General features: G+C 37.8%; 4 protein-coding genes across 10 annotated transcripts in view; 2 read left to right on the plus strand and 2 right to left on the minus strand.

Annotated features, from left to right (window-relative positions):
• Positions 1-23,167, minus strand: part of LOC138185411 (cyclin-dependent kinase 4) — a 35,125-nt gene extending 11,958 nt beyond the window's left edge. The window contains exon 1 of one of the 4 annotated variants that reach the window (XM_069124312.1): positions 23,036-23,167. The gene's annotated coding sequence lies outside the window, so the exon portion shown is untranslated. Of the gene's footprint in view, positions 1-13,639; positions 13,773-21,371; positions 21,501-23,035 lie in introns of those variants that run through there. The other 3 variants (XM_069124316.1, XM_069124311.1, XM_069124310.1) reach the window with 3 other exon arrangements.
• On the plus strand, positions 508-17,285 carry pwn (calcium-binding EGF-like domain-containing protein pawn). Its single transcript, XM_069124304.1, has 15 exons — positions 508-4,033; positions 10,317-10,632; positions 11,030-11,365; positions 11,628-11,875; positions 11,958-12,809; positions 12,979-13,161; positions 13,237-13,435; positions 13,642-13,880; positions 13,959-14,086; positions 14,164-14,434; positions 14,521-14,737; positions 14,810-14,935; positions 15,029-15,236; positions 15,655-15,897; positions 15,974-17,285. Exons 1-15 carry the CDS (start codon positions 3,976-3,978, stop codon positions 16,079-16,081), a joined length of 3,732 nt encoding a protein of 1,243 aa, XP_068980405.1. The 5' UTR covers positions 508-3,975; the 3' UTR covers positions 16,082-17,285.
• LOC138185414 (protein N-terminal glutamine amidohydrolase) lies at positions 16,909-26,330 on the minus strand. 4 transcript variants are annotated; one of them, XM_069124330.1, is made up of 5 exons: positions 26,127-26,330; positions 25,862-26,023; positions 22,059-22,212; positions 21,653-21,923; positions 16,909-21,538 (listed from the first exon to the last, which is right to left on the minus strand). In XM_069124330.1, exons 1-5 carry the CDS (start codon positions 26,207-26,209, stop codon positions 21,384-21,386), a joined length of 825 nt encoding a protein of 274 aa, XP_068980431.1. In that variant the 5' UTR covers positions 26,210-26,330; the 3' UTR covers positions 16,909-21,383. The 4 variants fall into 4 exon arrangements, with proteins under 4 accessions (XP_068980431.1, XP_068980430.1, XP_068980429.1 ...); XM_069124329.1 differs by lacking the exons at positions 25,862-26,023; positions 26,127-26,330 and adding an exon at positions 23,036-23,170 and having other exon boundaries at positions 16,909-17,377; positions 21,372-21,538; XM_069124328.1 differs by lacking the exons at positions 25,862-26,023; positions 26,127-26,330 and adding an exon at positions 23,036-23,170 and having other exon boundaries at positions 16,909-19,764; positions 21,372-21,538.
• Positions 24,421-25,367, plus strand: LOC138185415 (isochorismatase domain-containing protein 2). Its single transcript, XM_069124331.1, has 4 exons — positions 24,421-24,556; positions 24,731-24,874; positions 24,955-25,140; positions 25,215-25,367. The coding sequence occupies exons 1-4, from the start codon at positions 24,428-24,430 to the stop codon at positions 25,365-25,367; spliced, it is 612 nt and encodes a 203-aa protein (XP_068980432.1). The 5' UTR covers positions 24,421-24,427.
• Positions 26,331-26,758: the final 428 nt, after the last annotated feature.

Consider the following 26,758-nt stretch of genomic DNA (forward strand, 5'->3'; position numbering starts at 1 on the left):
TTGTTCCAATATTAACTTCCAATGTCAATTCCCGTAATTTACCGAGGAAAACTTAATTCTTGAAAAACGATACCGCGCCAAGTTTTTATCGAAATACGTAACTTTAGTCGTAATTTCAATTATTCACAGAATTATATACAGGGTGGTTGGTAACTGGTGGTACAAGCGGAAAGGGCGTGATTCTACGCGAAAAAAGAAGTCGAAAATATAGAATAAATATTTTCTTTTTATTTTTTTTTCAAAATTTTTCCATCGAGACAACGATCTACAGTGAGATCCGTTATAACGTACCGCACGCGTACCGAGCGAAAATTCAAAGTCGATTTTCTCAAAAACAAAGCCTCAAACGAAAAATTTTTATTCTATATTTTCGACTTCTTTTTTCGCCTAGAATCACCCCCTTTCCGCTTGTACCACCAGTTACCAACCACCCTGTATATCCTTATTTTGTTTTGAATCGGTAAAGCTGAAAATGATACGAACAAGAAGACCTTAAAAGACTATTTCAAATCAGGTGCATACAAAAATGTGTCCACCTCGTGTCAGTTGCTTCGCGTAGCGTTTCAAAGTATTATTTCATAAAATTATGGCAGGAAAATCAGGGTACACATTCGAACGTATAAAAGCGATTTCGAGCGTGTAGTTAAACATTGAAACGCCGGAAAAAGTAAACTAACACAGCAATTTAAACTATACCTAGTTCTCTGAACCGATAGGAATAATGAAACGATTTTCATTCTATTATTCTATCCCGGATGAGGATGAGTTACTGACCGACTAATTTCATGGACACTTGCCCAGGAGGCTAGCCGTTATACAAAAGTGCAATTTTAATTCTACGTACGCGTTGTGTTACAATGCAAAGACGAGCCCACCGAGCTTCTGAAAAATTCGTCGATAGGAAAAGGTGCGCCCGGTATTACGTGAGGTCAATGGGTAAACGGATTATATTCGAGCGAACGTTGTCCAAGAATTTTAAACGAAACCTTAAAAAGATTTTATTTGGGACGGAAAAAAGGAAACCGAGAGAAACTTTTGGGCACGCAGCCGAGTCACTGTATCCAACCATGGTGTAGCATGTTCAAACGCAACGAGTGCCGGCTTCGTTATTTTGATACAAATTTGCGCGGATTCGATACGCGGCAAGTTTTTCTCGCGATGGTAGCGTGAAACGTGCGGTGGCGAATGAAATTGAACATTACGGTGCAATTTCAGAGGCGGCTGCAACACGTCGCCTGATCAATGTTGCTCGACTGATCGAGGGGGCAGCCCTGCGCATTCCAGTCTGGTTTTACCATACCGAGAAAGAAGAAAGACGAAGAAGAAGAAGAAAATGAAGGGTCGCAGCTGTACAGTATCGCGAGAGCATTACGGGGAGTCTGGAAGTATAATCGAGACGTTCCAAAGGCACACCATGAGCTTCGTGCGTGTGTTGAACTCTCATAAATTCGCAACTCTCTTGTTGCATTACGATAATCACGTACAATATTTCCTGTTATGTCTTTCGATCTTTTTAACCCTTTCGATGTTACGTATATTACCGCTACTCATCTTTTTCATAAGATTTTCTGGCGAAACGAATCTCTGCTGTGGTACCATTTTTTTTTTCTTTATAAATTACGTTTACGAAAATATCAATTTGCGTAAATACCTGCAGTTTATTAGCGAGAGAGGAACATGGCAAAAAAAAAAAAAAACGCCTAAGACGATTCACAAAATCTTTCTACAAGGATATCTCGATTGTTGCCATAATCTCACATGGAATGTGTTTCTTTCTCTGCTTCTCGATATTCTTTCAGGTTGTTAACAGATTCGTAAAATCTCGCAAAAAGGACTTGACCTGCCTCCACGTTCTTTCTATCTGACGATCATTTATCTTATTACTAGACAAAACATTTGTTTCCCAGTCACGTTAACACAGGCTAGTTTGTTATCCCGGAAAATGAGCGTGGAAAAGAAACGTCTGCTAAAATAAAATAAATGTCACCGACGGTCGATTAATTTTTCGCATTCTGCTTACAACATCCCGTTACCTGCACGTGTATATTCTTTCAGCATCTTGCACAATTACCCGCATCCAGGGGAACCAGCTGTTGTTTTCATAGGATTTTCTTTGCCGAAGAAGCTACGTTTCCTTTCTGAAGCGACAAAAATTTGTCAATTTTATACGTAAAGTCAAACTGCGTTTCTTATTAATTTCTTAATTTCATTGCAGCAAGTACACGAATTCACGTTGGTCCAAGGAATTCGAAGAACAATGTTCGCAACATCGTTACTTTTTCTGTACTTGACGATTTACGCACATTCTTTTTCTCTTTCGGCGGTACACTTTCCGCATTAAGAGAAATAAATAAATTAATATTATGAATAAACAACAATTAAAAAAAAAGAAAAAAGAAAACGCAACGCAGGTGGAAACGGGCACTCTGTGTCTGGCTTGGAGGACGTGAAAGTCGCACAGGTAGATTCGCTTCGCTGAAGAAGCTGCAGACGAGGAAGAAGGTAGCGGACGAAAGAGAGAAAGAGGAATGAGCGAATGTTAAAGACGCGCGAGGTCGCGAGTCGGGATGAAGTTCGGGAAGAGCGGTGTCCCGAAAGGATCGAAAGGTAGGTCGAGGTAAAGCCGGTCCATCAAATTGGAAAAGAAAGAGAAAGAAGAAGGAACGAGTTGAAGAAGGCGAGTCAGATGGAAGAAAGAAGAAACAGGATGGAGAGAGAAATTTTGATGAAGAGAGGGGAGAACAGGAGTCGAGTGGACGGTAGAGCCGAGCATGGTGGAAACGAGAAACGAAGACGTGACGTATATACTTTAGAAGAGTGTAGTATAGTGCACCATGGTGTAGTATGGCATAGTTAAAGTGGGAGAAACCGTGTATGACCGTCCTCACGGTAAGCCAGTCCCGTGTGAACGACCGTGAAGCGAACCTCGAATGAAACTCGAACGAAACATGATCAAACCTTGAGGGTTTTCGTTCGATCGGCTCCAGGTTCCACTTTCTTTTAACAAGAGTCGACCGAACGAATTGCTCGACCGGTAAAACAAATCATCGGCCGGATCTACGATAAAAGATACGTTAGAAATTAGTAGTCCAGTGATTAGAAAGTCAGATAATACTGTCAGCAAGTGTAAATTCTGTGCATAAGGTCTGTTCAAACGGATTTCTGTGATCGAACGTCGATTGTGTATGGGAGATCAGTGGCTGTTCTCGTGATACTAGGTGAAGTGATCGACGGAGACTGCGTAAGAATCATGTAAGAAAAAGAAGAAAGAAAAGAAATAGCAAAGCAAAGGTAAAACACGGTATAAAAGAAAAAATGTTCACTATGAAAAATATAAAAAATAATCGTATGCCGTTTAAAGTGGCGTAAAACTCGTATCCCGATTTCGAGGTCGTTGAGCGTTTCTAAAATCCAATTTCAAGTGAAACTTTCTGTCTAATAAGGACACGCCGGTATATCTTCGTGCGACATCAGCCCGCATCGCGAGTCATGGTGAAATATTAGCGCGATATAAGCGGAAAGTAACGAGAAATCTGGATAGAAGACGTCGTCGATGTGCAAAAAGTAGTGAAAATAAGGTGACGGTCCGAAGACATACTACGTTGGCCGAAAAGCTGACGCGACCACCGGACCTATCGGCGGCCAAGTAGGTCAACCGGCGTGCGCGAGAGTGCGAGACCGAATAAAAGAGAAGAAAAAAGTCATCGGGGGAAGGATAAGACGAGGAAAGGAAAGAATGGTGAGACGGGGGCATTAAAGTTTCCACGATGCCCGACGTTTTTACTCGGCATAGGCTTGGAAACCAAAATGGCGGCGATCGGTTGGTACCGTGGCACGTTTCGCGACGATAAAGATTGGTCCAGCCACCAACACTCTTGAAGAGGTCCTTCAAAGTGTCCTTGACATTAAACCTGACCTTGATCAGGACAAGCAACCGCGGCACATTTCCACCGCAAACACGCCAAAGGAATCAGGATGGTAGGGCACGTGGGATCCAAGGTCCTAGTGATCTTGTCCATGCAAATATTATTAGGTAAGTAGATGAATATCGTTCGTACTAGCTGGCTAAATATGAATTTATAGCGCGAACAGGCACCACGGAAATTAATTCAGATTTTACATCTCTGTCCGTAATTATCGTACAAATTCCCGCGAGAAATGATTTACGAGCAACAAGAAATAATTTGGGATTCCAATTAACAAGATAATTTCAAGGGTTCCCCTTGGCGAGGAAATATCTATCAGGCAAATCGTTTGTTTCGCTCGTGCTTGAAGATCGCAAGAGATAAGATTTTTGCGGCAAGTCTAGCATTACGACACGCGCGTGTAGGTCTTTACCTCGACAATTGACCATAGACATAAGACGATGCAAATATTCGACGAATTAACGCATGAACCTGTTTGATGGGCTTTTCAAGCGGCCACGTGCGGTCGAGTTTTAAACCGGTATCTTGACCTCTGTCGAAAATTTCATGACGTTCCAGCGGCAAGATCGGAAAACAAAAATAAAAATACGATACAGTGGAGATTTTTCATCGAAATAATCGAACAATACGATCGAAGACTATTCGATCGAGACTGTTACAGAAATCGTACGATCGATTCTTCGAGGATACAGTGAAAATCGTTAAACACCTGACGATTTTCTTTTTCTACGACGCAGATGTGTACGCAGTTATACATCCGGTTGCATGTAACTTTGTATCTAGTACGACCAAGTGTATCAACAATTTATTATGAGAATCTTGCGAATGTAACGTGACGTTGCAACTAGAGTCAATAGTATATCGTGGAAAAAGGAAAACCAGTAGTTCGACGACCCAGCCAAGATCAAAGCTGCTTATAAATATTTAAAAGTAACGTTTCGGATAATTAACTTTTTACATGCATCGAGAGCCATCGGATCTTTTCCGTTGAACGCGTCACATTAATAAAGCACGGCCCTAATTGGAGAGAAAGAAAGGAATTAACGAAATCTCGATTTGTATCGTAGCCTCGCCTATAAAACGAAGCACACGTCATAGACGTGTTTCAGAAGCGACAGAGGAGAAAGCTGCAAGCATGACGTGCATTCGCGTTCTGACACGTATATACCTGTTACTTGGAGATTTTCACGTCCCAGTCTTAACGTGTCTGCACGAAGCATCCATGAAGATTTATGTTTTCACAGTTTACCAATGTAATCCTGTAGATACACGACATTATGACACGAAACGCGAAGTATTGGTAAAATTAGAAAGAAGCAATAAATGGAAATCGAGAAGTTTAAAAGCCAGTAACAAATTCGGATTACAACAGTTCATCGACTTATGCAAATTTTTGGGAGACTGGGTGCGACTGATCGTCAAGGTCTACGAGTCATCGACTCGAGTCCGCTGTATAATTAACCAAATCTCCTACGGATCTAGCGTGATTTATTTTATATTTCGTCTTTGACGTCTCGTTTACGTAACGAGAAGAATTTACATGAATCGGCCGATGTCATAGTTAATGCGGATGAACATCGACACAAAGGAACGTATCCGGCACAGAGTTTCGTCATTCGACTTTCGCCCAAGCACCTTAGTTGTGAAAGTGTCACGAAATCGCGTTGTGCACGGTGGAACAGAAAGTCGATTGGTTTGTCATTCGAGATTTCGTCTCCTAAACGAAGAACTAAAAGTTCCTGGTAATATTCGTCACAGGAGAACTGCCAACTGTCGTCAGAGAGGATCCTGAATCACGTAAATTCCAAGATCGCTGAAGTCAATTTCGGCTTTCCACGACACGGTGAAACGATCCATTCGTGAAAACTTTCCTTTCGTTGATTCAACTCTGTCGAGAAGAACGGAAAGAAACTTAAAATCCTATTACGCCAGAGGCCTGCTGCACAATTGAAAACTTGCAATTACTAAACGTTTTTATGTTACCAGTAATTGCATAGTCAAGAGATCGAATAACAGTGTTTTTGACTAAACTAACGTTATCAGTGAAATTTTACAAGTCACGTAATAATTTTCTCGTATAGGAGTAACAAATCTCAATGAAATTTTACGAACTACAAATCATTCGATTATCCCTTTAAAGAAGTATACGGTAAGATACTTTGTAAAATTGTAAAATCATAAAACCGAAATTTATAACTTGTAACTAGTAACTTGTCAATCTAGCGATATGTATTATTAGTCAGTAAATTATTCAGCTAGAAGACTCGCGTATCGAAAATCTTCTTTGATTTAAGTACTGTCTTAAAATTATACGTTGAAGAACGAATAGGTTGTTGGACACCTGTCGAATCTCACAGCGAAGGTACCAAATGTCACGTTTACCAGCGAAAAGAATAAATATTGGGCTGGAATGGTGTACCGTTAACTCTGCCGTTACCGCCTCGAGAGACGCCGCATAGCTCGGTCTACGCTTCCACGGATAAACCCCTTCGACGGTTCTTACTTTTTGTTCTAAGTCGTGTTAGACGCTGTTAGAATTGCGTCACGAGGTCAAATGATATTCAATGCGGCTCTAAGCATATTAGAAACCTTGGCTACCCAGCGAAAATCGCGATTCCCCGGAGTCATCTAAACGCATCGCTTTTATTCGCTTTATTTTTGTATAAGACAAAGCGCGTGTTATTGCAAGTTAAGACAAAGAAACGCATAAAACGCAGAACAAAACTGGCAATTAAAATTAATAGATGGGTAATCGTTAATCCTACATCCGTAAGATTCCATTAGCAAAACCTGCTCGCTGGTAAATATTATCATTACAGAAATATCTGGCGAAGTAATCGAAGGCATCTAGAACCGGTAATATTTTTTACGGACGTTTTGTACATAAGACGCAACTATGTTACCTCGTTACCTGGTGAAACGCATGCTGTGTTTACCGTGAACAACGTCTTGTAAGCTCTTGCATCTCCTCGTAATTACTTGTCTTAAGAAACATTAAGCAGTTTCTTTGGTGAAACAGTCCCGTCGTTTAACGATAACTTGGCGCACGTGGCTCGCGAAATAATTCCGACGTTCGTAGAATACGATTGAACACGAAAGATTTTGGAATTTCATTAGTGCTGTAACCACATCTTATCTTGCTATCGTGATATTATATCACGAACCACTGTACATATAACGCGAACAAGGATCGAAAACGAGCAGCGAAAACGAGCTCGTGCTAATCGAAATTTTCTCTTATTTTTACGACGATCAGATGAAAAGTTAAGAGTGGCAAAAATACCGATGGTGGAGTTAATTAACAAAGTAAAAGTACGCTGCGGTTGCAAAAGAGTAATTAGCGAGGAGAACGCATGGCTAATTATTTCGGGCAATGACTTCGAGGCACGGCGAACGAAGGTAGGAGAGGCCTTAGGCTCCTGAAGGATTCAGGACACCTCGAGTTCCGAACTTGACCAAGCGACTGCATTCCGTTCGTTGCGACAGAATCAACCATGCAATTCACCTACATTCTCACGGGATCCCTATCCGATGCTCTCACGTTAGCAAGGTTATGGTGTTCGTAAACACCGTTATTCGTTCGCAGCATGCAAGCCACGTTTGTAATTATTATTTATGCGATGCCGCGATCCAAATAGGAAACGAAAGTCTCTCGGTAACGCATGCTTTGTAAACTGGCTCGCCGATCAAATCTATTAGATAAAATACAAGCGGCTTCAGTCACGCGATCTCAACGATCCGATCGATTAATTAACAGCTCGTAAGCCGACAAACCGACGGCACGACCGATGTCAATGAAATCGCTATAATTTTAATCGCGAACGTGTTCTATCCTTACCCGAACCCTTCAATGAAACTTTTCACCGACTTCGCTATTCCAGTTAAGACGACGACAGACTTGTAATTTAGAGATTCCTTTATAATTTAAGTAGAGTCTCGCGTTACTTTGCAACATGTCTTATCGAATGTGTTAAACTGAAAAAACGTGAATATCTTAAACTGAACGAAGAAACACAAAAATGGCACAAATAGAATGATAAAACTTTAGGTTTCTCCAGTTTTTAAATAGCACATCTTAATTAAACCGGCTGAACATTTGTGAACTGCACTTATATCGAACCGTTCGTCCCCTGACGAGTCCAGAAAGATGAAATTTTAACCGTAGTTTCAAGCTGAAAGAGTACCTTAGTTTCTAAATTGGCTGCTATAATGTGATACCAGTTACAGCTAAAATTGTAATCCCTCGACGACAATAATGCGTAATTCTAAAGAATAACAGTTCGCGTAACGTGTAATAAACTAAACAATACAGTGCACATAATCTTTTAGTTCCAGTTCAGGAACAATTAAATTAGAATAACTGTAGTTTAAATCGTCACAGTTTTTGGATCACCGATTTAATTCGAAAAACTGATCTTAATCGTAGACGCGTTTTCCTACCATTTCCGCAGATATCAAACAGAGAGCATCGAGAGCATGATGCTCGACGAGTAGAACGAAAGCAGCGATTAGCTTAATTGCGTTTGCCAACAGGCAGTTGTTTGAAAATCGTGTCGCTCCGTACAGTTCCTAATGAGCAATTAGCGATAGATCTTCTATTCGGGCTATTGCGATTCACAGGAAGTGAGAAACATTATTAGCGGCGGGATTTCGTGTTGATGAAGATACTGCACTACCTTCGAAGAAATAACGTAGGTACTATCTATCGGCCTATCTTCTTCGAATTGATTTCGCTATAATCTGAAAAATGAAGTCATGAACAGAGAAGCCACCGATGTGCTCCTTACCTGAACAATTTACTGTTTCGCTGATGAATAATTAATCGTCAACGGTGAACCATAATAAACTCAACGAACTACCAACAATTAATGCAAATGTTATCATACCGTCCATCGTAAGCGTAAAGTAACGAGAGAACGAAAGCAGTAAAATTTGGGTTTGTGAATGAAACGACTCTGCAGCTTCTTCGATTCCTAATCCGGCCTTTAATGAAACGAACGAGCCCCGTTACATCGTTGTTCTTATTATCCCGTTAACAGCAGCAACTGTCTCGAGAGTCGAGTATTTCTCGAAACAGTCGGTCAAAGACGGTGAAAGGTCTGAAAAGAAGGAAAAAGTCCACAGGAAAATGATACTATAATATGCACACTTTCTATGAAACAAAGACGAACGTGTCGTTCGCGGACTGATGCTTTCGGCAAAATCGAAACACGTGGTTGTCGACTGGATCGTTGTGGTGCCGGATCGGAACGGTTGATTATCTCGGTTAGTATTCCAGATTTCCGTACGACATATTCAGGACGTGTTACCGATCGCTACTATCGACCAACGATGATCTATACCACCTACCAGTTGTAGTTTCACTTAAATTGCTTCGCGCGCCGTTGAATTGTTGCATAGAAATCTGCCATTGTTTCTGCCTCGTATAGCAGAGGATCCCGATGTACTGCAACTGTTCCTAACCCAAACTGTAAAACGACCGTATACGCATATATGTATATATGTACGTCGAAATGACGAACAGTAAAAGCGATATTGACGCTGGAAAGTCGAATAAACAGCCGGTGTACGATCACACCGTGGGGGAGATCGTAAACCGCTTGATTGTGTCATAAACTGTGCAATTCGTGAACGAAGATTAAAGGACTTCTCCGGGTTAAGTGACAGCTCGCGATATCTCGTAATTAATTTCTGCCAAAAACTTGCGAGTTGATCTAATGTCAATGAACTTTATTTTCATCAGCATGCGTAAAAGACGTAAGGCGTGACGCGACGAAAGTCAGAGGAACGAACGAAGAACGAGGAAAGAGATAGTAGTAATTTCATACGCGTCACGTCCACGATTGGTCAAACCACTCGATACCAGCCTCGAGAATGTCAACCGTTCGAGTACCGTTTTCCTTGCCGATCGGCCGAGGATCTTCTCGATTTTTTGCGACTCTCGATCGCGACCCTTCCATGGCTATCGACAACGCGACGTTTCTTGCGATCACCAAGGTGATTTAAGTAAATGCCTGATTGATCGTACATCTGACGTCTAAGGAAACGTAGAATTACGCATTACGCTTTCGATCGATCATTGCTTTTGAAAGGTGTTCCGAGCATGTTACTTGATGATGCTTAGAACAAAAATCAGCGAATAATACCGTAGAGAATCGTTCAAGAGTACCGTTTCGTAGCGAAATTATTTCATCTTCGCTGAATCGACGCGACGTCTTTCTCACGCAACCGACAAAGTTCTCAGCACGCTTCAATCCAAGTATAATTATCTATTTTCTTTCAGGATAATCGTTGCTTTTTGCTAGCGATAAAACATGAAACGTTCCATCGTGCACGGGCGCAGATAATTTATGAGTCAGTGACTGTAAACTGTTGTCTAATTGTTCACAGGTGTCTCGGCTATCCGGAACGATCCAACGTCGTCTCGTTCCTCCCAAGACGACATAATTCTCAGTGCCAGTGCCTACACGGGACCAGAAAGAACCTCAAGTGTATTCCATCGTGATGAATCGCCGACTTTCCAAAGAACTGTTCCAGCATTTCAACTGGAAAGCTCAAAGAGCGTCGATAACTACGATAAAGATGATATAAGATTCGAGGTCAGAAATACTAGGCACGAGGAATCCATTGATGAGCTGACTTCTTCAAAACACGTGGACCATATCGATGGAAACAACATCGAAGTTAGACCCGGTGAATATTACCAGTAAGTCGATTAAACGTTCGATAACCATCGAGAAGATCACAGTTATTGGTTATGCAAATTTACATTCTTGTAAATTATCAACAGACGACTAAAGAAACAAAACCTAAACAGAAATTTGTTTCACGTATTAGATACAGATTGTTGTATATATATATATATAATAATAATATTATAATAAACATAACAATGCTATATACGTCGATATAAATCTTGCAAAGTTTACAGAATACAAAAATAAGTTATTGTCATTAGTTTCTTAGCGATCAGACGAGGGATTTACGATAGATTTCATTGATAAATTTTCACTTCTTTCAAATATAACATTTTCACAATCATATTCAGTCTACTCGTTAGAAATGAAAAGATAAACGAGAAACATCTTTTCGATGATTAACAGCATATCTCCAACGACCAGTGAATCCATGTCGGGGGAAGGACTAGGGGCTCCGCAGGAACCAAAACTCTTGTCGGAGCCCCATCAACTGACCGGAGTGTCAAACCAACAGGCACAGTACTTACAGGCAATAGATCAACAAAGACGAGCTCGCCAAGAGATTCCGAGGATTTATAGCGAGCACGCTCCACCACCTATTCTGCAAACTGCCTCTCCTGGTTATCGGCAAGCAAATCCCGATATACAGGACATTATCACGGGTATTGTCAAATTGTTGAATGGGAACGTGAACGTTGCTGCCAACACGGTGAGACCTTTGAGGCCGATTCAGGCTACCAGGTACACTGACAAGTGAATTATATACGATTATTAGACTGTGAATAGTTATGCAAATTTACATTTTTTATAAATATCGAGATATAATTATTATTCTGATAAAAGAATGATTAGAACATAATTTTATTATATTCCGAGTCTTTTACAACGCTCTTTACACTAGTTTCCCTTCGAATAAATGGATATCTTTTAAATACTAGCTAACAATAATAAAATTATATTGTCTACTATATTTATACAATAATATTTATTTGTATTTTTGTAGAATTAATAATAGAGGACCACCGAGAATTTCCGATGTTCCACCATTGCCACCTGATTTTGACACACCTGGAATGAACCCACCCCCGCCGCCTGATCATCCTTATCCTTTCGAAAAACCACCAGCGCCTGACAGACCACTGATTAATCAACTACCACCTGAACGTCCAATTAGACCTTTCGTAAATGGAGTTCCATTACCAGAACAGATTGTTCCCCAAGGAAATCGTCCATGGACCTGGAATCGTCCTGGTAAATTTTTAAAAATATCCTCTTAGCCTAAGTTGTCTTTGATGTTCTTCTTGATAAATTACAATTAATTTTGAATAATCAGGTGGAAATAGACGACCAATTCCTCCCTACAAACCGCTACCACCATCGACGAATTCCACTTTGAATCGGGAAAAGGAACAAGACGACAAGACCTCGGATAAACCGCATATGGACCTGAAACCTGAACTTTCATCGCTGGAAGAATCCTCCACGAAACAGGCAGAAACAGATCAGACTGAAGCTTCTACGAACGCTTTGGAGCATATAACAAAGGGTCAAGAAGAGAACAGTAAACAAAAAGTTAAAACGGAATCGAAGGCCACGGAAAGACCAATCTATAAGAACACGACGAGAAATGCCGAACCTGAACACTCTGCCAAAAAAGAAACTAAATATCAGGTTCCATCTAAAGCAAATACGACATCCACGATTCAGTCTAGTGACAAAACGAGTTTCACGAAGCACGTAGATTCTCCAAAACCCGTGATACCACTGGATGTTCCAATTAAACCTACGAAAGTTTCGAAGATCAACGACTCTCAAGGATCTAGTTCCATTGCGAACAACGAAAAACCTAACAATAAAGCGAATATTTCGAAAACATCGACGAAATCTTATTCTACGTCAACGTTAAATATCGAAACGATCTCGTCGGTTCAGGTAATCGAACCAACACCCACGAAGTCGGTCGTTCAATCGACTCCAATTCCCACGAATAATGATTCGAGCAATACTGCAAGTGTATCGAGTACAGTAGTTCTGGAACCGAGCAAAATGTCTGAATCAGAAAGCACAATCGGTTCGAGTGTTTCAACTCCGACTGAGAATTTACCTTCGTCTTTCACGAAGACCCCGCCAGCCATTGAGAAAAGTGTAGTTCATTCGGCCTCGAATACGTTCTCGAAGAGTTCAGGTAGGACATTCGCTCGGATGCACGTCCCGTGAAATTTTTTCATTCGATAAGATAATATTGCATTCAGTCTATAATGAATTCCTCGTGCGGCTCCGACGAACAAGTATGCTTAATTAATTTCCTTTGTAACGGCAAGCAAGCTGTTATGCTCAATTAAATTCCTTTGTAGCCCCTACGGATCGCTACGCTTACAGACCCAGACCAGGGATCGTCCTCGACGATACCTTGGATTACACAGGAACTCAAGGGCTGGCTACTCAACGACCTTACGCACCACCAAGACATCCACCTCTCGGTGATATTTTTGATGTCACGGTCTCGGCTATTCAAGGTCCAGGTGGTGGAGGTTCAGGTAAACACTGACATCTTTTATTAACGCAGAACCCTAACCATCAATAATTATAATTCTCACGACCTTCGTGATCAGGAGAGGGTGTTAGAGTACCAGTAAATGGAGGAAACGCGGACGTGATCCTAACTTCTGCGATAGAGGGCCAAGGATTCGTTAGCATCGACGGCAAGAGAACGTACTTAAATCTATTTGAAAGTTCTGATCGAACCTCGACACACGCGCAGACGCAACCTCAGCCCACTAGAACTCAACCACCCTCCATTGTTGGCACAGGGTTAGTGTTTCATACAAATTTCGATACAGATATCAAATAAAAAAGATTGTTCAGTGTAGAATTTAAATTCAAGTGTTTGAAGGCAAATTCAACAATTTTGATTTTTAAATCTTTCAACTCAATTCTTTAATGTTTCAGTGCAAACCTCAAATTTTTGAATTTAAATTTTCGATTTAGATATGTTAAAATCAATATTGCTCTCACAGATTTGCAGTTGCACAGCCGGATCCACCGACAGCAACTCCACGACCCAGTGCACCTATTCGAAGACCGACGTTTCATAGAAGACCAACTCAGCCTCCGGTTAGAATTGACACTTGTATCGTGGGTGATACGAGCACTTGTGATATCAGTCAGCACGAGGCCTGTGCCACTGTTCAAGGAGTATCTGCGTGCCACTGTAAGCCAGGATATGCGAGGTTGCAGCATTCTTTACCATGCAAAAGTTCGTAAATATTTTAAAAGCCACTTTCTTTAAAAATTTATATAAGTTCATTATATCAAACTATTAAATGGTTTGTAGAAATTATAAGTATCGTGCTATCAATCAGAGTGGATAAGATTTACGATAGAAAAGTGGTGTGGGATCGAGGATTTACCGATAGAGATTCTGAGCCCTATCAAACATTGGCCTACGAAGCAAATCGAGCTGTGAGCTAATTTAACATTCAATCATATATGTTGAAAAATATTTAAATATTAAACAATTATTTTTTCCTGTTACCTAGATCGAATCTGCTATGTCGATGACGCCATTTTCGGACGAGTATATGGGCTCCTTCATAAATGGAGTATATCAAGGGGATGTGAGCCAGGGGCAAGGGGGTGTCTTTGTGAATGCAACCTTGAAACTCACTTATGAGCCAAGAACAATTAGACCAAGCTTAGCAGGGGAGCTACAGAGACATCTGCTCGGTGTTATTCACAGAAGAAGCAATAATATAGGGAACAGCGCCCTTTATGTTGACAGTCCACCTGGATCTATATCAAATTTACAAGGTGAACATAAAAAAATAACTCTCTATTTTAAACGAACTTCATTAAATAAAAAATAAAAGTTAATCTATACCTTTTAATTTCTATAGACTTGGACGAGTGTGCGTCGTCAGAGTTGAACGATTGTCATTCTTCGGCGGTTTGTACGAATAATTGGGGTGGGTTTACTTGCACTTGTAACCCTGGATTGAAAGATCCTCATAAGGATGATCCTAATGAATCCGGTAGAACATGTATTTCGTGTGCTTCGACTTATTGCAATAATCGTGGGTCGTGCTCTTACCAGGGTGACCACATGCAATGCACGTAAGTAAATGAAAATACCTAATAATAAAAATAAAAAATGATTGATTTTTTTAATAATACTCTGGTCGAAAGGTGTTCTGGTAATTACTACGGTACCCAATGTGAAGTCGATGGAGAGGTTTTGGGAGTAGCGATAGGAGCGTCTGTAGCAGCTTTAATAATCATAGTCCTGACTTTAGTATGTCTGATCATGTGGAGGTGAAGATACATTTTTATTATATTTTTATATAATTTATGAAATGTATTTTAGGGGGCAATAGTTGACAAATTCATTTTCTATACGTGTTACAGTCGAAGATGGTCGCGTGAACAGAAATCGGTCGGCTCACCAGTCTACGGTTACATTCAGGGTGGAATACCTGGTACCCTACCAGGAACTTTGGCAAGGGTTGGTTCTGTAGGTACCCTTGCTTCCGTGAAACAAGGGCCACCGACCAATTTGCCACCCTACATGTGGGCGCACTTTGGCGATCACATGGCGACTGCCAATGTATATGCTGTAAGCGACAGGAGTGACGATAACAGCGTTCCTTTAACTAATATCACGAGCTTACAAGAAACACTATTCAATTACGGAAAGAGAAAATACTACGAAACTCATAAAAATAATTTTCGAAATATTTTAATAGACGAAGCCACGAAAATTGTCATTTAGATCTCGCTGACCATTTTTCATAGAAATATACCTATTTCCTAAACTAGCTGACGATAACATTTCTGTTCAAAATTTCGTCAACTCTATTTCACATCTTCCGAATTACACCAAACGATCTGTGTATCGCATCATCGATTGGACAGTGTTCCTTGTTAGTTGAAGATAAAACGATTAAAGATAAAACAACGACAAATTATATTTTCATGTATATTTGAAAGATTTATTCCGATAAAAAGTATATTAAATTTATGTTTGATCTTAGACGGAACCTATGGGTCCAACTCGACCAAGTTCCGCTGTGTTCGGTTATCCGCCTCTCAATATCCATGGAACATTGCCACCAGTACCATTGCCACGACTCCAAGCTCCGACAAGACCGCGACAAAGACATCAGCCAGATCCAGACAGCTCGGATTCCGAGCCGCAAGATAAGGACAGGGCTGATCTGATTCCGCAGAATAGTGGTTTTCATGTTCCCAGGCCAAAGTCCAGGTCATCGTTGGCGGTGAATATTCGTTTTTCCAATATGTCATTTTCCACGCTCGGATGCTTTGAATATTCAATGATGCTTCTATTTTTAGAATCAAAGCGGAATCTACAACGACGTGGAATACGACCAAGGTGATGTTCACCATTTATCGAAAAACAATATCCCGATGTCTACTTACAGGCCGTACTATCGAACGTGAAATCCCGGAAAAAACCTAGTTATATGTATATTGGTAAGGACGCTTGTACTGTGAGAAACGAGAACAAAGAGAACAGATTTATCTAGATATTTTAATCGACGTTCTAATTTATACCAATTGTTCCAATAAAACGAAAAGAATATTAATTAATCGTTGGGAAACGAGAACATAAGAGAATGAAATCAATGCACCTACTTAAGTTCGTATCATTGATCGCATCAATGTAAGTCAATCTGAGCAACTACTTAACTCCTATTTACATGTCTGTTATTCTATAAATATTTATTGTACTAGTATTATCCTCGAAATACTTCGTAGAAGTCTAAAAAGATATATTCAGGCTGTTTTTTTAACAACCTAAGAAAAGAAGGGTGTATAACGAACGATTAGCATGAAAACGATTGTCCCTTACTATTATGTAGTTAATACTTGTATCACATTTAGTTATTTATATTACACGTTAGAGTGACAACTATGAACGAAAATGCGATGCAATCTGACACCCAGAAAATGTTCAATCTTATTAAATTACTAACAATTTCATTTGTTTACTGTGCGTCATACTGCAATCCCCATTTTCTAAAATAATAATCACTGAATTGTTGACAGCAATATTACATGTATGTAATGTCACTTACACAAACTTAAAAAGTTTGCTAATAATTAAGCAATCTTAAACGTAGAAATTGCATTGTAAACTGTAAGGTTTCCTTACGAGACGAGCTGAAACGTAAGGGCAGTATACTGAATAAGTATATATAAATAGGACAGTATACTCAACAATGCGTTCATTGCGTTGCGGGGTGCTAATACCATAATTCAATATGTAACTTTTGTAATTATATATTATATATTTTTGCAAATTGAATACAGTATACATTTGAAAATTTGCGCGTCATTGCCTCTTTTTTTTTTAATTCTCCGATGCCTACTGTACAATTCTTCTTCAACAGTGTAATACGATACATAATAAACGTAATAAACGTACGCCGGAAATACTATGCGCATACTGAGCAAAATCTTTGTTACAGATAATTTCAATAAACACCAAATATCTCGACAAAGCATGTTAAACGGAGAGAATGGAAAATTCGATTATGCTGAAAAAAGTTTGTTAAGAAATGTTACATAATAGTTTGGACGCAAAAATTCGATCGCATCCAACAAAGAGGAAAAAAAAGCGGAATCATTTGGAGAATTAAACTTCGATTACCATTTTTTTTCTTTTTCTTTTTTTTTTTTTTTTTTTGGAAGTATTCGACATTTTGGTTCTGTTGATTCACTGTGGCACCTGACCTGAGAAAGAGGAGAGAGAGGATCTTGGTAATGATTCGTAAAAATCGAAACAGTACATCGATAAAAATTCAAAGAGACAAACGGAGTGCATCCATTTATTAAAACTGATTATAGAAAGGACGAAGTTTGGAAATAGATTTCATTTTATCCCATTTATAATTCTTTGTGAACATGCGAAAAAGATTTGTGATTTGTTCCTTTTCCAAAAAGTTGTACAATATGTATTATATGTGTATCGTAGAACGACAATGGTAAGAGAATATGTCAAACGTCGATAAATTGCATAATTCAACATTTTAAACTCTCTTTCATCGGTGTATCGAAATAGATACGATTTAATTAAAAATATCAATATAATAAATATGAAATATTAATAAATATATATATATAATAATAATAATGATCACTGTCATGATAATATAGTAATTTCTTCTGATATATATATATATATATTTAGAGCGATACTTTGAACGATAGAGATTAGGTCTTTTCTCAAAATTTTTTTTGTTCATTTTATATTTTGGTAATCGAAGATATTACATGCTAAAAACGTCGGTCCCGAGTTTCTCGCATACGATACGACGATGCCGATGTATAAGCGACAAGACCTTTCCGCGATGATCACATTCGACGACAAGAACCAGTGTTGGATATGTGTTCGAATAAAATTTCAATTAAATAAAAATAGCAAGGGAATAGTTAATTAATAAATGGTTTATTTACTATTGGAGTTATTCGTTATTGGAATTATTTATGTTATCTCTTGATTAGATAATGTTATCTAAGTAACTTATATTATTATACATATATACCCTTATTTCAGTCTCTCGTTTATATATATAACAATAATTTATAAATCCTGAAATATTTATTGTATTCTATTAATATATCCTGAGGAATATATAAATTAATTATTGTTTGCGTGTTTATATAATGTACACATATATTACGTATTACAAATAATAATAATAATGTATATAAATTATATTTCCAAGGATATATCAATAAATATAATATGTACCTCAAGAGATTTATAAATTATTTCTTATATATTTATATTTAGTACTTTAACTAATATATATATATATAATATATAAAATATATATATGTAACTAATTGGAAAAAGAAAGATTTAGTTGTCCGTTAAAAAATTTCGCATAACAACAGTGAGAATGATATCTACCCAACACTGGTAAGAATGATATATGTACATTCAATGATTAATTAATTATCCCACAATCGGTGATACGTCTGCTTATAAGTATGTATGCAAATAGCAACGTGATATAAAGTGAATTGGAGAAAAAACACATGTCGATGATAAAGACAAAGAGATCTAGTGAAAGATGTTGGAAGGCAAAGAGTGGACGTACCCTTAGACTATAAACGCGACTGTCGGTTCTTCGCCTTTTTCAACAATGATTCTCGATCTATTCGAAGAACCGACAGCTCATTTGCATTCGCTTGTCGATTAAATTTTCTGTCGCATCGTATCACGCTGTGTTACAGCTAAAAACAATAAATTCGCTAAAACATCTACGAGTACATAGTCTTGTTGCAATTGTAAAGTTATCCTCATTGAAATCGTAACAATTTACATGCCAATACAAATTTACGTTCGCGAAGTTTCAAAACGAAGGACGATTGAAGTACTTCAATTGAAATAAGCGAATAGAGAAGTAAATGGAAAGTAATGTAAGAAATCTACTACGTAGATACAGTATACATGTACTCTGTTTTAGAGAGGTCAAAGATTCCGAGAATTTCGTTGTCAAAATTTATTTCCGAGAGTCTAAGGGACATTCGTTGATTCGAAAATAATATTTCGATGTAGGCAACAATTGGTCGCGTTGGATGCTCGAATTAAGCCTCGATTTCCATTGATCAAATTTTCACAGAGAAAATTCTGTTTCGACAAGCAAACACACTACATATTATAAAGAATCAATTTTTAGTATCAATATCAGTATATACGTAGGTATTCAAAGTAGAAAGTGTAAAGTATCACAAGAATTACAATAACTATTTTACATTATCGCAAAGATCACGTTCTCGCCCTTACTGTCTCGGTTGCACAACAATAATAAGCGCTTTCCTCGTTTTTTTTTTTTTTTTGTGCATCAGCGCTAATAAAAGCGCTAGTAAATACTTCGTCGAACGAATGTGTCCATAAATACGTCAGTCTTAGACACAATAACTATAACGATAACACCACCAATGGAGCAAAGCCGCGATAAAGATTTACGCGTTATGATAAAACGTATGAAGACGAGAACAGTCATCCCCAATACTTGGGTTAGAACCCAAAAGCTTGGAACATGGTCGATAGTTAATGTGTAGCAGACAACACAGAGAGATGGGGTTCTTGGCAAGGTTCTGTAAAAAGACTTTTAAAAAGAGGGGAACAAATAACGTATCAGCATAGCCTAGAAATAGAGGCAAATAGATATCGACACTATAGGAAAAAGCGCATGTCCTTGCAGAAACCACTTTTTTTCTCACGATATTGCTACTTGTGTCTAATCGTATCAAGTACATTTTTACACATAAGTAGAACTATCGTTATAAAAGAATTGGTTTTTCTAAAGACGTGGATCTTTCTTGTAGGTTTTGATTTCTTTATTAAAATGGAGAAATGTCCAAACATTATAGGAGCCGAGGAATAACGAGAGGAGCCAGCAAATCTTGAACTTTGCAACGGTAAGCTGGGGCTCTACGCCCTTTGATCAAATGCGTTTTGTCCAGGCGCTCTCTTTTGTTCCCCGCTGTTACTGCTCCTTGCATTGTTATCGATTAATTATGGAGGCTCCGACCCCATAATTTAGTATCGCTGGAACCGTAGCATTCAACGATAATAGTAGGAAAGACCCGTACCAAACCGTAAACCAGAACAAAGCTGTATAATATTGTGAAATTTTAGTAGCCGATAGATAATTTATTAGGAGAAATGTATCAATATTATCTGTTTATATTATATTTCTTTTAATCACTTTTAATCACAAGTAAAGATTTATTTTCCATATACCTCTTAGGGCACAATCATACAAGACAAAAGCAGTATATACACTCAATTGAAAAAGTCTCCATATATTGCATTAAATCATTGCTGTTTGAATCCTGGAAGCACAGTAGAAACAAAAGGCTTTATAGATTTAGAGGTATTAATTAATTCTTTCCTTCCCTCTGCTTCCTTCTCTTCTTTCTCTTCATCACTGTTTTTTGTTTCCTTCTCTTTTTCCCTTTTTCATATGATGTAAAATTTTCATAAAGAAAACTGCGATTCGACAAGCAAACATACAACAAATATATTATTAAGAATCAATTTCTAACATCAGTATTAGTATCTTTATGTAAATTTATGGTTTTCACCGTTTTCAATATTTAATAATTTACATATTACATCATGTAGCTTATACGGTTTTGTTAAATGAGATAAAATTAAAAAAAGAAGAGTCTTTCATCGTTATTATTAAATCGAGAAATAATCATGCTGGATTTTCAAATCATACTGTTTGTAGAATTAATAAGTTCCAATTGTATGATCCATTTATGGATTCACGCGAATATCCATTATATATACTTAAAATCTTAAATATACGGTTTTATACGGGTTTTTCACACTGTGTAATATTTGTAGCGCTCGACCAACGGCACTTAAAGAAATCCTGTGCGTCGTATGGAACACCTTATATTTAAATTCGAATTAATAGGTAGGAGTAAAAAAATGCGTGAGACACATATAAACAGGGATAGTGTTAAAGGTTATATAGCGAATTAAGAATGTTGATAGAAATAAAATGATCGGTTTATCATTCACAGAGATATAGCTGTGATTTTGAACGATGAATAATGCTTAGATAAATGTTATCATCGAATATTAACCCAATTTCGGTTCACAAAGGTACATGCACTTAACCAATTCCCTTAGGCCATACAATTCATTTGTTGACAATTGGAAATCGAAGCAGACAATCGTTATCCTTGCGGAACTTACTTAGCAGTTTACTTAAGTCGGTGTAGGTTGCGGATGAGGTGTACGAGGAGCCGTTGGGATCGCATTCGGCCTATGAAATCGGTCGAATAATTGGTCTAAAGTCAATACAACCCCAAACCCGGTCCCTGGATCCATGTTAATAAAGGAATCCAAGTTGTCCTTGCACGCTGGAATGTTTGCAAAAGAAGAAACGAATACATGTGTAGTAAGAAAAAAAAAGGAGAGAAAGAAATCCCTTTATAGTTGCGTAGCCATGCCTTAACGTTATTCGATAAACATACTTGATGTTGAAATTGGCGGATAATCCGGTGGCGTCTTGATCCATGTTCCATCCTCGCGTTTCATATGATGTCGATCCGATGCAAATTCTCGCAAGTACACATTGGCTGGGATCACTCTGAATCTTCTGTGATGTTCTGGCTGTAGAACCTCATCCGATCTAAACGTTTCCATCGCGTATTTCCAGAAATGCGTCGGAAACGGCAACGCGCTATCTAAATCGTAAACAACCGCCCTTTCGTCGGGTGCGTAGATAAGGATTACGTGGAAGTCCTATGGATACAAACAAACACGTTTTTTTCCCCAGAGCTAGCTCTATCATAGTTACAGACTTAAAAAGAAAATGAGAAATCGTGGTCTCTTCGACGTTAATAATCGTTTTCTTTTTTGTTGATTTTGCCAACTGACCCAAACTACGAGCTTATCCTCGTCCTTTCCTGCACGTTGTCGCCAAAGCGGTACGCTACGCCAGGAGTTGCTCACGAAAGCAACATAGCAATGCTGTAATTCCGATCCGTGTCTGGTCGCTACATCTTGACAGAGCTTCCATACATTTTCCTCGCTAGAATAACATAGTTTGTTCTTGCAGACGACCGTGTTCGAGATGATCAAAGATACGCGTTTTTAGATGTGTGCAAATGTGATGCAACACGGTGCAACACGAACGGTGGTAGAAAACAGGAAAAAAAAAAGAAACGATAACTCGGGATTGCTAGCTTCGATCACAATCGACCAGAAAGGAAAAACAGTGCACAGAAATAGAGGAAGTACATGTAGTGTTTTCCGATGAAAATTCGTGATATATATGCAAGCAACTGGAAATGTAAACAGCGCACAGAAATACTGTTAAATGTAGATGATAAGTCGTATGACCCGTGAATCGATATTATTCAAAGTTTTGGAGCAGATGATGGAAATAAGGTTACTGGAGATGCAAAGGAAAGTTTATGTACGGCTGGTAGGTGCTATGTGTTTGTCATGAAATAAACATAGCAATTCGTTCAAGCTGAAAGACGGATGAAACATGTTGTCGATAGACTTTCATAACGAACTAACTGCCAGCATGCATGATTAATTCGGAAGAACGTATTAAACTCCTATGTTCCTGTTGATCAAAGATTTAAAAAAAAAAGAGGCAAAATACATGATTCTACTAATAAGCAGTGCATGGAAACGCGCGGGTCTTTTCAAAGCGGTGCACAATAGCGTATCATGATTCGTGGATATTTCATACATTTTAAAGATGGCGGCAACATATCGCACTGCCGTCTCTGTACTACTGCAACGTATCGATCCATCGCAAGATATACCGCAATACGACACGTTTATTTGTTCAAATCGATAATTTTATAGAAAAATCGGACAAATTTCGTGAAAACACTTACCAATAACAACTCGTATACACGCACTCGGATGCTTTTGGGAAAAGCTGCACCAACGGCTTCGTATGCCCGGTTTCACGAGGCTCCCCGGCCATTCTTTGTTTACAAACTCGATCAAAGTACCACGATTCGGCAATTAATTAAATACTATTTCCAGATTGTTAAAATTTGTGCAATTCGTGACTTAAACTGCACGTAAACATTATACCAACTGATTAGATCAATCTGGTCAGTTTGATAATACTCAAAAAGAATCCGTACATCCGATCTTCCCAGATATCATTGTTTGACTGCCGCTCGTCGCTACTCCACTCTTCTATGTGGCCATCCTACATCCGACTTGCACCTGGGTCGCAGCGCTACCACGCATGCGCGAAACCAGTCGATTTAAATCACTAAATTTACATCTCTGAATTCATATTAAAAAACGTTTTACAAATTTATACGACACACGTTTGTTTTACGTTTTACGTCTAAATTTTCATTTTATGATGCTCTTGGAACATACTTTTATAATTGCACATCTGTATAATAGTTTCACTATTAGTAATTCCTTACGATACGTTTCGTAAAGAATTTTTTTTACAATTTCATTAAGTTTCTATTTGTAATAATCCATTTGTACAATTTAGTTACACAAAATTTAGTATACGTTTTGTATATGTGTGTATGTATGTTAACTGTATATCAATTATTTGTATTTACTGCTCTTTTGTTGACCTTACTATATGCCCTTACTCAGTATTATACATGTAAACGTTTAAGCAATCAGAATATTGAAATCTTAATTGAAATTCCAAAAGTACAGGATAAGCAATGCCAAAATATAATGTCAGGATATAATAGGTAATGTCAAACTTAAGCAGATACAATAAACAATACTATAACATTACAATGTATTGAAAGCGTATAATGCATATGTACTGTGTACAAATATATACCTTGATCGGTCGGCAACTTTTGTACATAAAAACACAAATATACTAGCGACAAGTAGACAAGTTAACGATATATCAACAAAATGAACTACATCTGTAGAAATGTATGATCAAAATGTAACGAAGCAATATTTTCGAGCTTGCAAATATATTTACACTCCTGTACGATAATTACTGTAATATCTTTATGCACTTTATTATGTTGCTCGCACATCGAGAGGGTTCGTACGAAATCGATTAAATGCAACACGTCTAAAGTTAGTAAAGCTAAGACTGGCCGTGAACTTTGAATATCACAGAATAATATCACGTGCGTCATAACATGAAAGCACGTTAGCTTGCGATGTAGAAATTCGTCGACATTGCACCAGTGACCTCGCCAACTGGTTCGCTTTATAACTCTGCAGGGTCGTTTTATTTCATATTGTCACGCAAATTTTCAAGGATTATTGTAAATATGGCAACAAACGCTGCAAAAGCTGTTTTAAAGCAGGGTAAAAGTGTTCTGTTAATATGTGACGTTCAAGAGAAATTCGCTAAGGTTATGTTCGAATTTGATAAAATCACACAAAACTCGGTGAAATTGGTAAATATGTAGTAATGGATATAGCATGTGATATAAATATATATGTACACATAAGATAACACGATTTAATGGGATCTTAGGCTCGTAACATTCGGTACTTGAAAAGATTCTAGGTTATGTAGTACAAATCACTGAGCATAATATAGATTAGATTATATATGTATATATTTACAGATAAATGCATTGAAGCTTTTAAACGTTCCTATAATCGTTTCTGAGCAAAATCCAAAGGCTCTAGGTAAAACCATTTCCCAATTTGATATTTCTGGTGCCAAAGGGCCATTTGAAAAGACTCAATTTAGCATGTGTATTCCTGAAGTATGGACATTACATAGTTATTCTTCTGCAAAGGACACTGTTAAAATACCTTTTTCGATAATTTTTAAAATAAATTTTAGATAAACAAGGAACTTTCTACAATTTGTGCTGGTCAAAAACCAGATTCAGTTATTCTCATTGGTCTTGAAACCCATGTATGCATAGAGAATACAGCAATCGACTTAAGACAAGATGGATATGAAGTACACACTGTTGCAGACTGCTGTACTTCTCGTACTCAAGAAGATAGATTATTGGCCCTAGAGGTAAAAATATTACAATCTTATAAAGAAACAAAATTATGAATGGATATAGTGGTTAATCTGTATAACTTTCACAGAGGATGAGAGAAATAGGGTGCCATATAGCTACTTCAGAAAATGTTATTTTCAAGTTACTAGCTGATGCAAAGCACAAGGAATTCAAAAATATTCAAAGTTTGGTAAAAACACCAACGCAATATACTAATCTAGTCCCTTTTGCAAAGATATAAATCACAATGATAAATATGTACCTGTGCAAAATAATAAATATAAAATCCTCAAGACTAGTAGGAGAAAATATTTTTTAGAATGATGTGCAAAAATGACAATTTTTATTAAATAAAACTTAATAGAAAGAATACAAAAATCTTAATTTTTTCCTGTTGAACCAAATCCTCCTTCTCCTCGAGCAGTATTATCTAAACTATCTACCTCTTCAAGTTCTGGATATATTATTTTTTCACAAATTAATTGGGCTATACGATCACCTGGTGCGATCCTGAAGTCCTCATTACCGTGATTAAATAGCACTACTCCCACATTTCCTCTATGTTAAAAAAATCAATGAATGAGAATTTGAACATTTTTGATGTAAAAATAGTACAACTCCACAACCATCCATCGTATCTCTCATGCTCCAGCATTCAGAAACTTATTTTATACATTTCACAACTGTCTCATAACCACTATATACTATATATAATTTAATTGTTTAAACACTCACCGATAATCGGCGTCAATAACACCTGCGCCTACATCAATATGATATTTCCATGCCAATCCCGAACGTGGTGCTATTCTTCCGTATGTGCAGTCAGGAACTTTAATTTGCAAATCTGTTTTGACCAGTGCTTTACCACGTCCAGGCACAATGTATTCATAGGCACTGTTAAAAAAAACCAATACTCATTAATATATGAAACTTCGACAATTCGGAAACGCCAAACGTTATTTACAATTGTATGTACATGTTTCACAAATATATATACCTTCTTAAATCGTATCCAGCAGCATATTGTGATCCCTTTACTGGTGCAAACGCTTTATCAGACAATTTTGCGAATTTTAACATTTTTCCTTCGTTTATCACTGACTTGAGAAACTTGTGTAACTTCTTAAACCGCTTGATCGTAACGATACTGAAAAAACAGCGGGAAACTAACCGCCTTTACAGCCCTAGTAGCCCTAGTTTACCACATAATACGTGATTCAAATTCGAAAATCTGCCAAAGCGCGAAATTTTAAATGATTTTGGGATTGTAAAAGGTAATTAAATTATAAAGGACAATGTTAAAAATTGTTGTACTTCTCAAAAACGAAAAGCTCTGTTCTCTCTACAATATGATTCTGAATAATAAAAAATGTAACAATCATTTATCCGAGAAAAGATGTAAAAATTATAAAAAATCCGGTTAAATACAAGAATATGTAGGGAGTGTAACTGAAGTTATAACTGATTCGACTGTGACTTAGCGATTTTAGTCTCTTCGGATGACGGTATATTAGTAAAATAATTCAGAAAATTATGTACAAATTATACAGAAATATTATAATAATATTTGGTATAAACGTACAATAATATTAAACATAATTAATAATACAAATGAACGTACCGTAGGTA

This window comes from Bombus flavifrons, chromosome 12 (assembly GCF_040668555.2).
Source record: "Bombus flavifrons isolate JBK064 chromosome 12, iyBomFlav1_principal, whole genome shotgun sequence".
In the NCBI taxonomy this organism is placed as follows: Eukaryota; Metazoa; Arthropoda; class Insecta; order Hymenoptera; family Apidae; genus Bombus; species Bombus flavifrons.

Coding starts and splice junctions, on each gene's coding strand:
- LOC138185415 (XM_069124331.1), top strand. CDS start 24,428: ATGGCAACAAACGCTGCAAAAGCTGTTTTAAAGCAGGGTAAAAGTGTT. Junction 24,557..24,730: donor CACAAAACTCGGTGAAATTG/GTAAATATGTAG, acceptor ATATATTTACAG/ATAAATGCATTGAAGCTTTT. Junction 24,875..24,954: donor TTAGCATGTGTATTCCTGAA/GTATGGACATTA, acceptor AATAAATTTTAG/ATAAACAAGGAACTTTCTAC.
- pwn (XM_069124304.1), top strand. CDS start 3,976: ATGGTAGGGCACGTGGGATCCAAGGTCCTAGTGATCTTGTCCATGCAA. Junction 10,633..11,029: donor AGACCCGGTGAATATTACCA/GTAAGTCGATTA, acceptor GATGATTAACAG/CATATCTCCAACGACCAGTG. Junction 15,898..15,973: donor AGTCCAGGTCATCGTTGGCG/GTGAATATTCGT, acceptor TTCTATTTTTAG/AATCAAAGCGGAATCTACAA.
- LOC138185414 (XM_069124330.1), bottom strand. CDS start 26,209: ATGTTAAAATTCGCAAAATTGTCTGATAAAGCGTTTGCACCAGTAAAG. Junction 22,213..25,861: donor GTTATTGACGCCGATTATCG/GTGAGTGTTTAA, acceptor ATGTTATTCTAG/CGAGGAAAATGTATGGAAGC. Junction 21,924..22,058: donor AGGATAAGCTCGTAGTTTGG/GTCAGTTGGCAA, acceptor TTGTATCCATAG/GACTTCCACGTAATCCTTAT.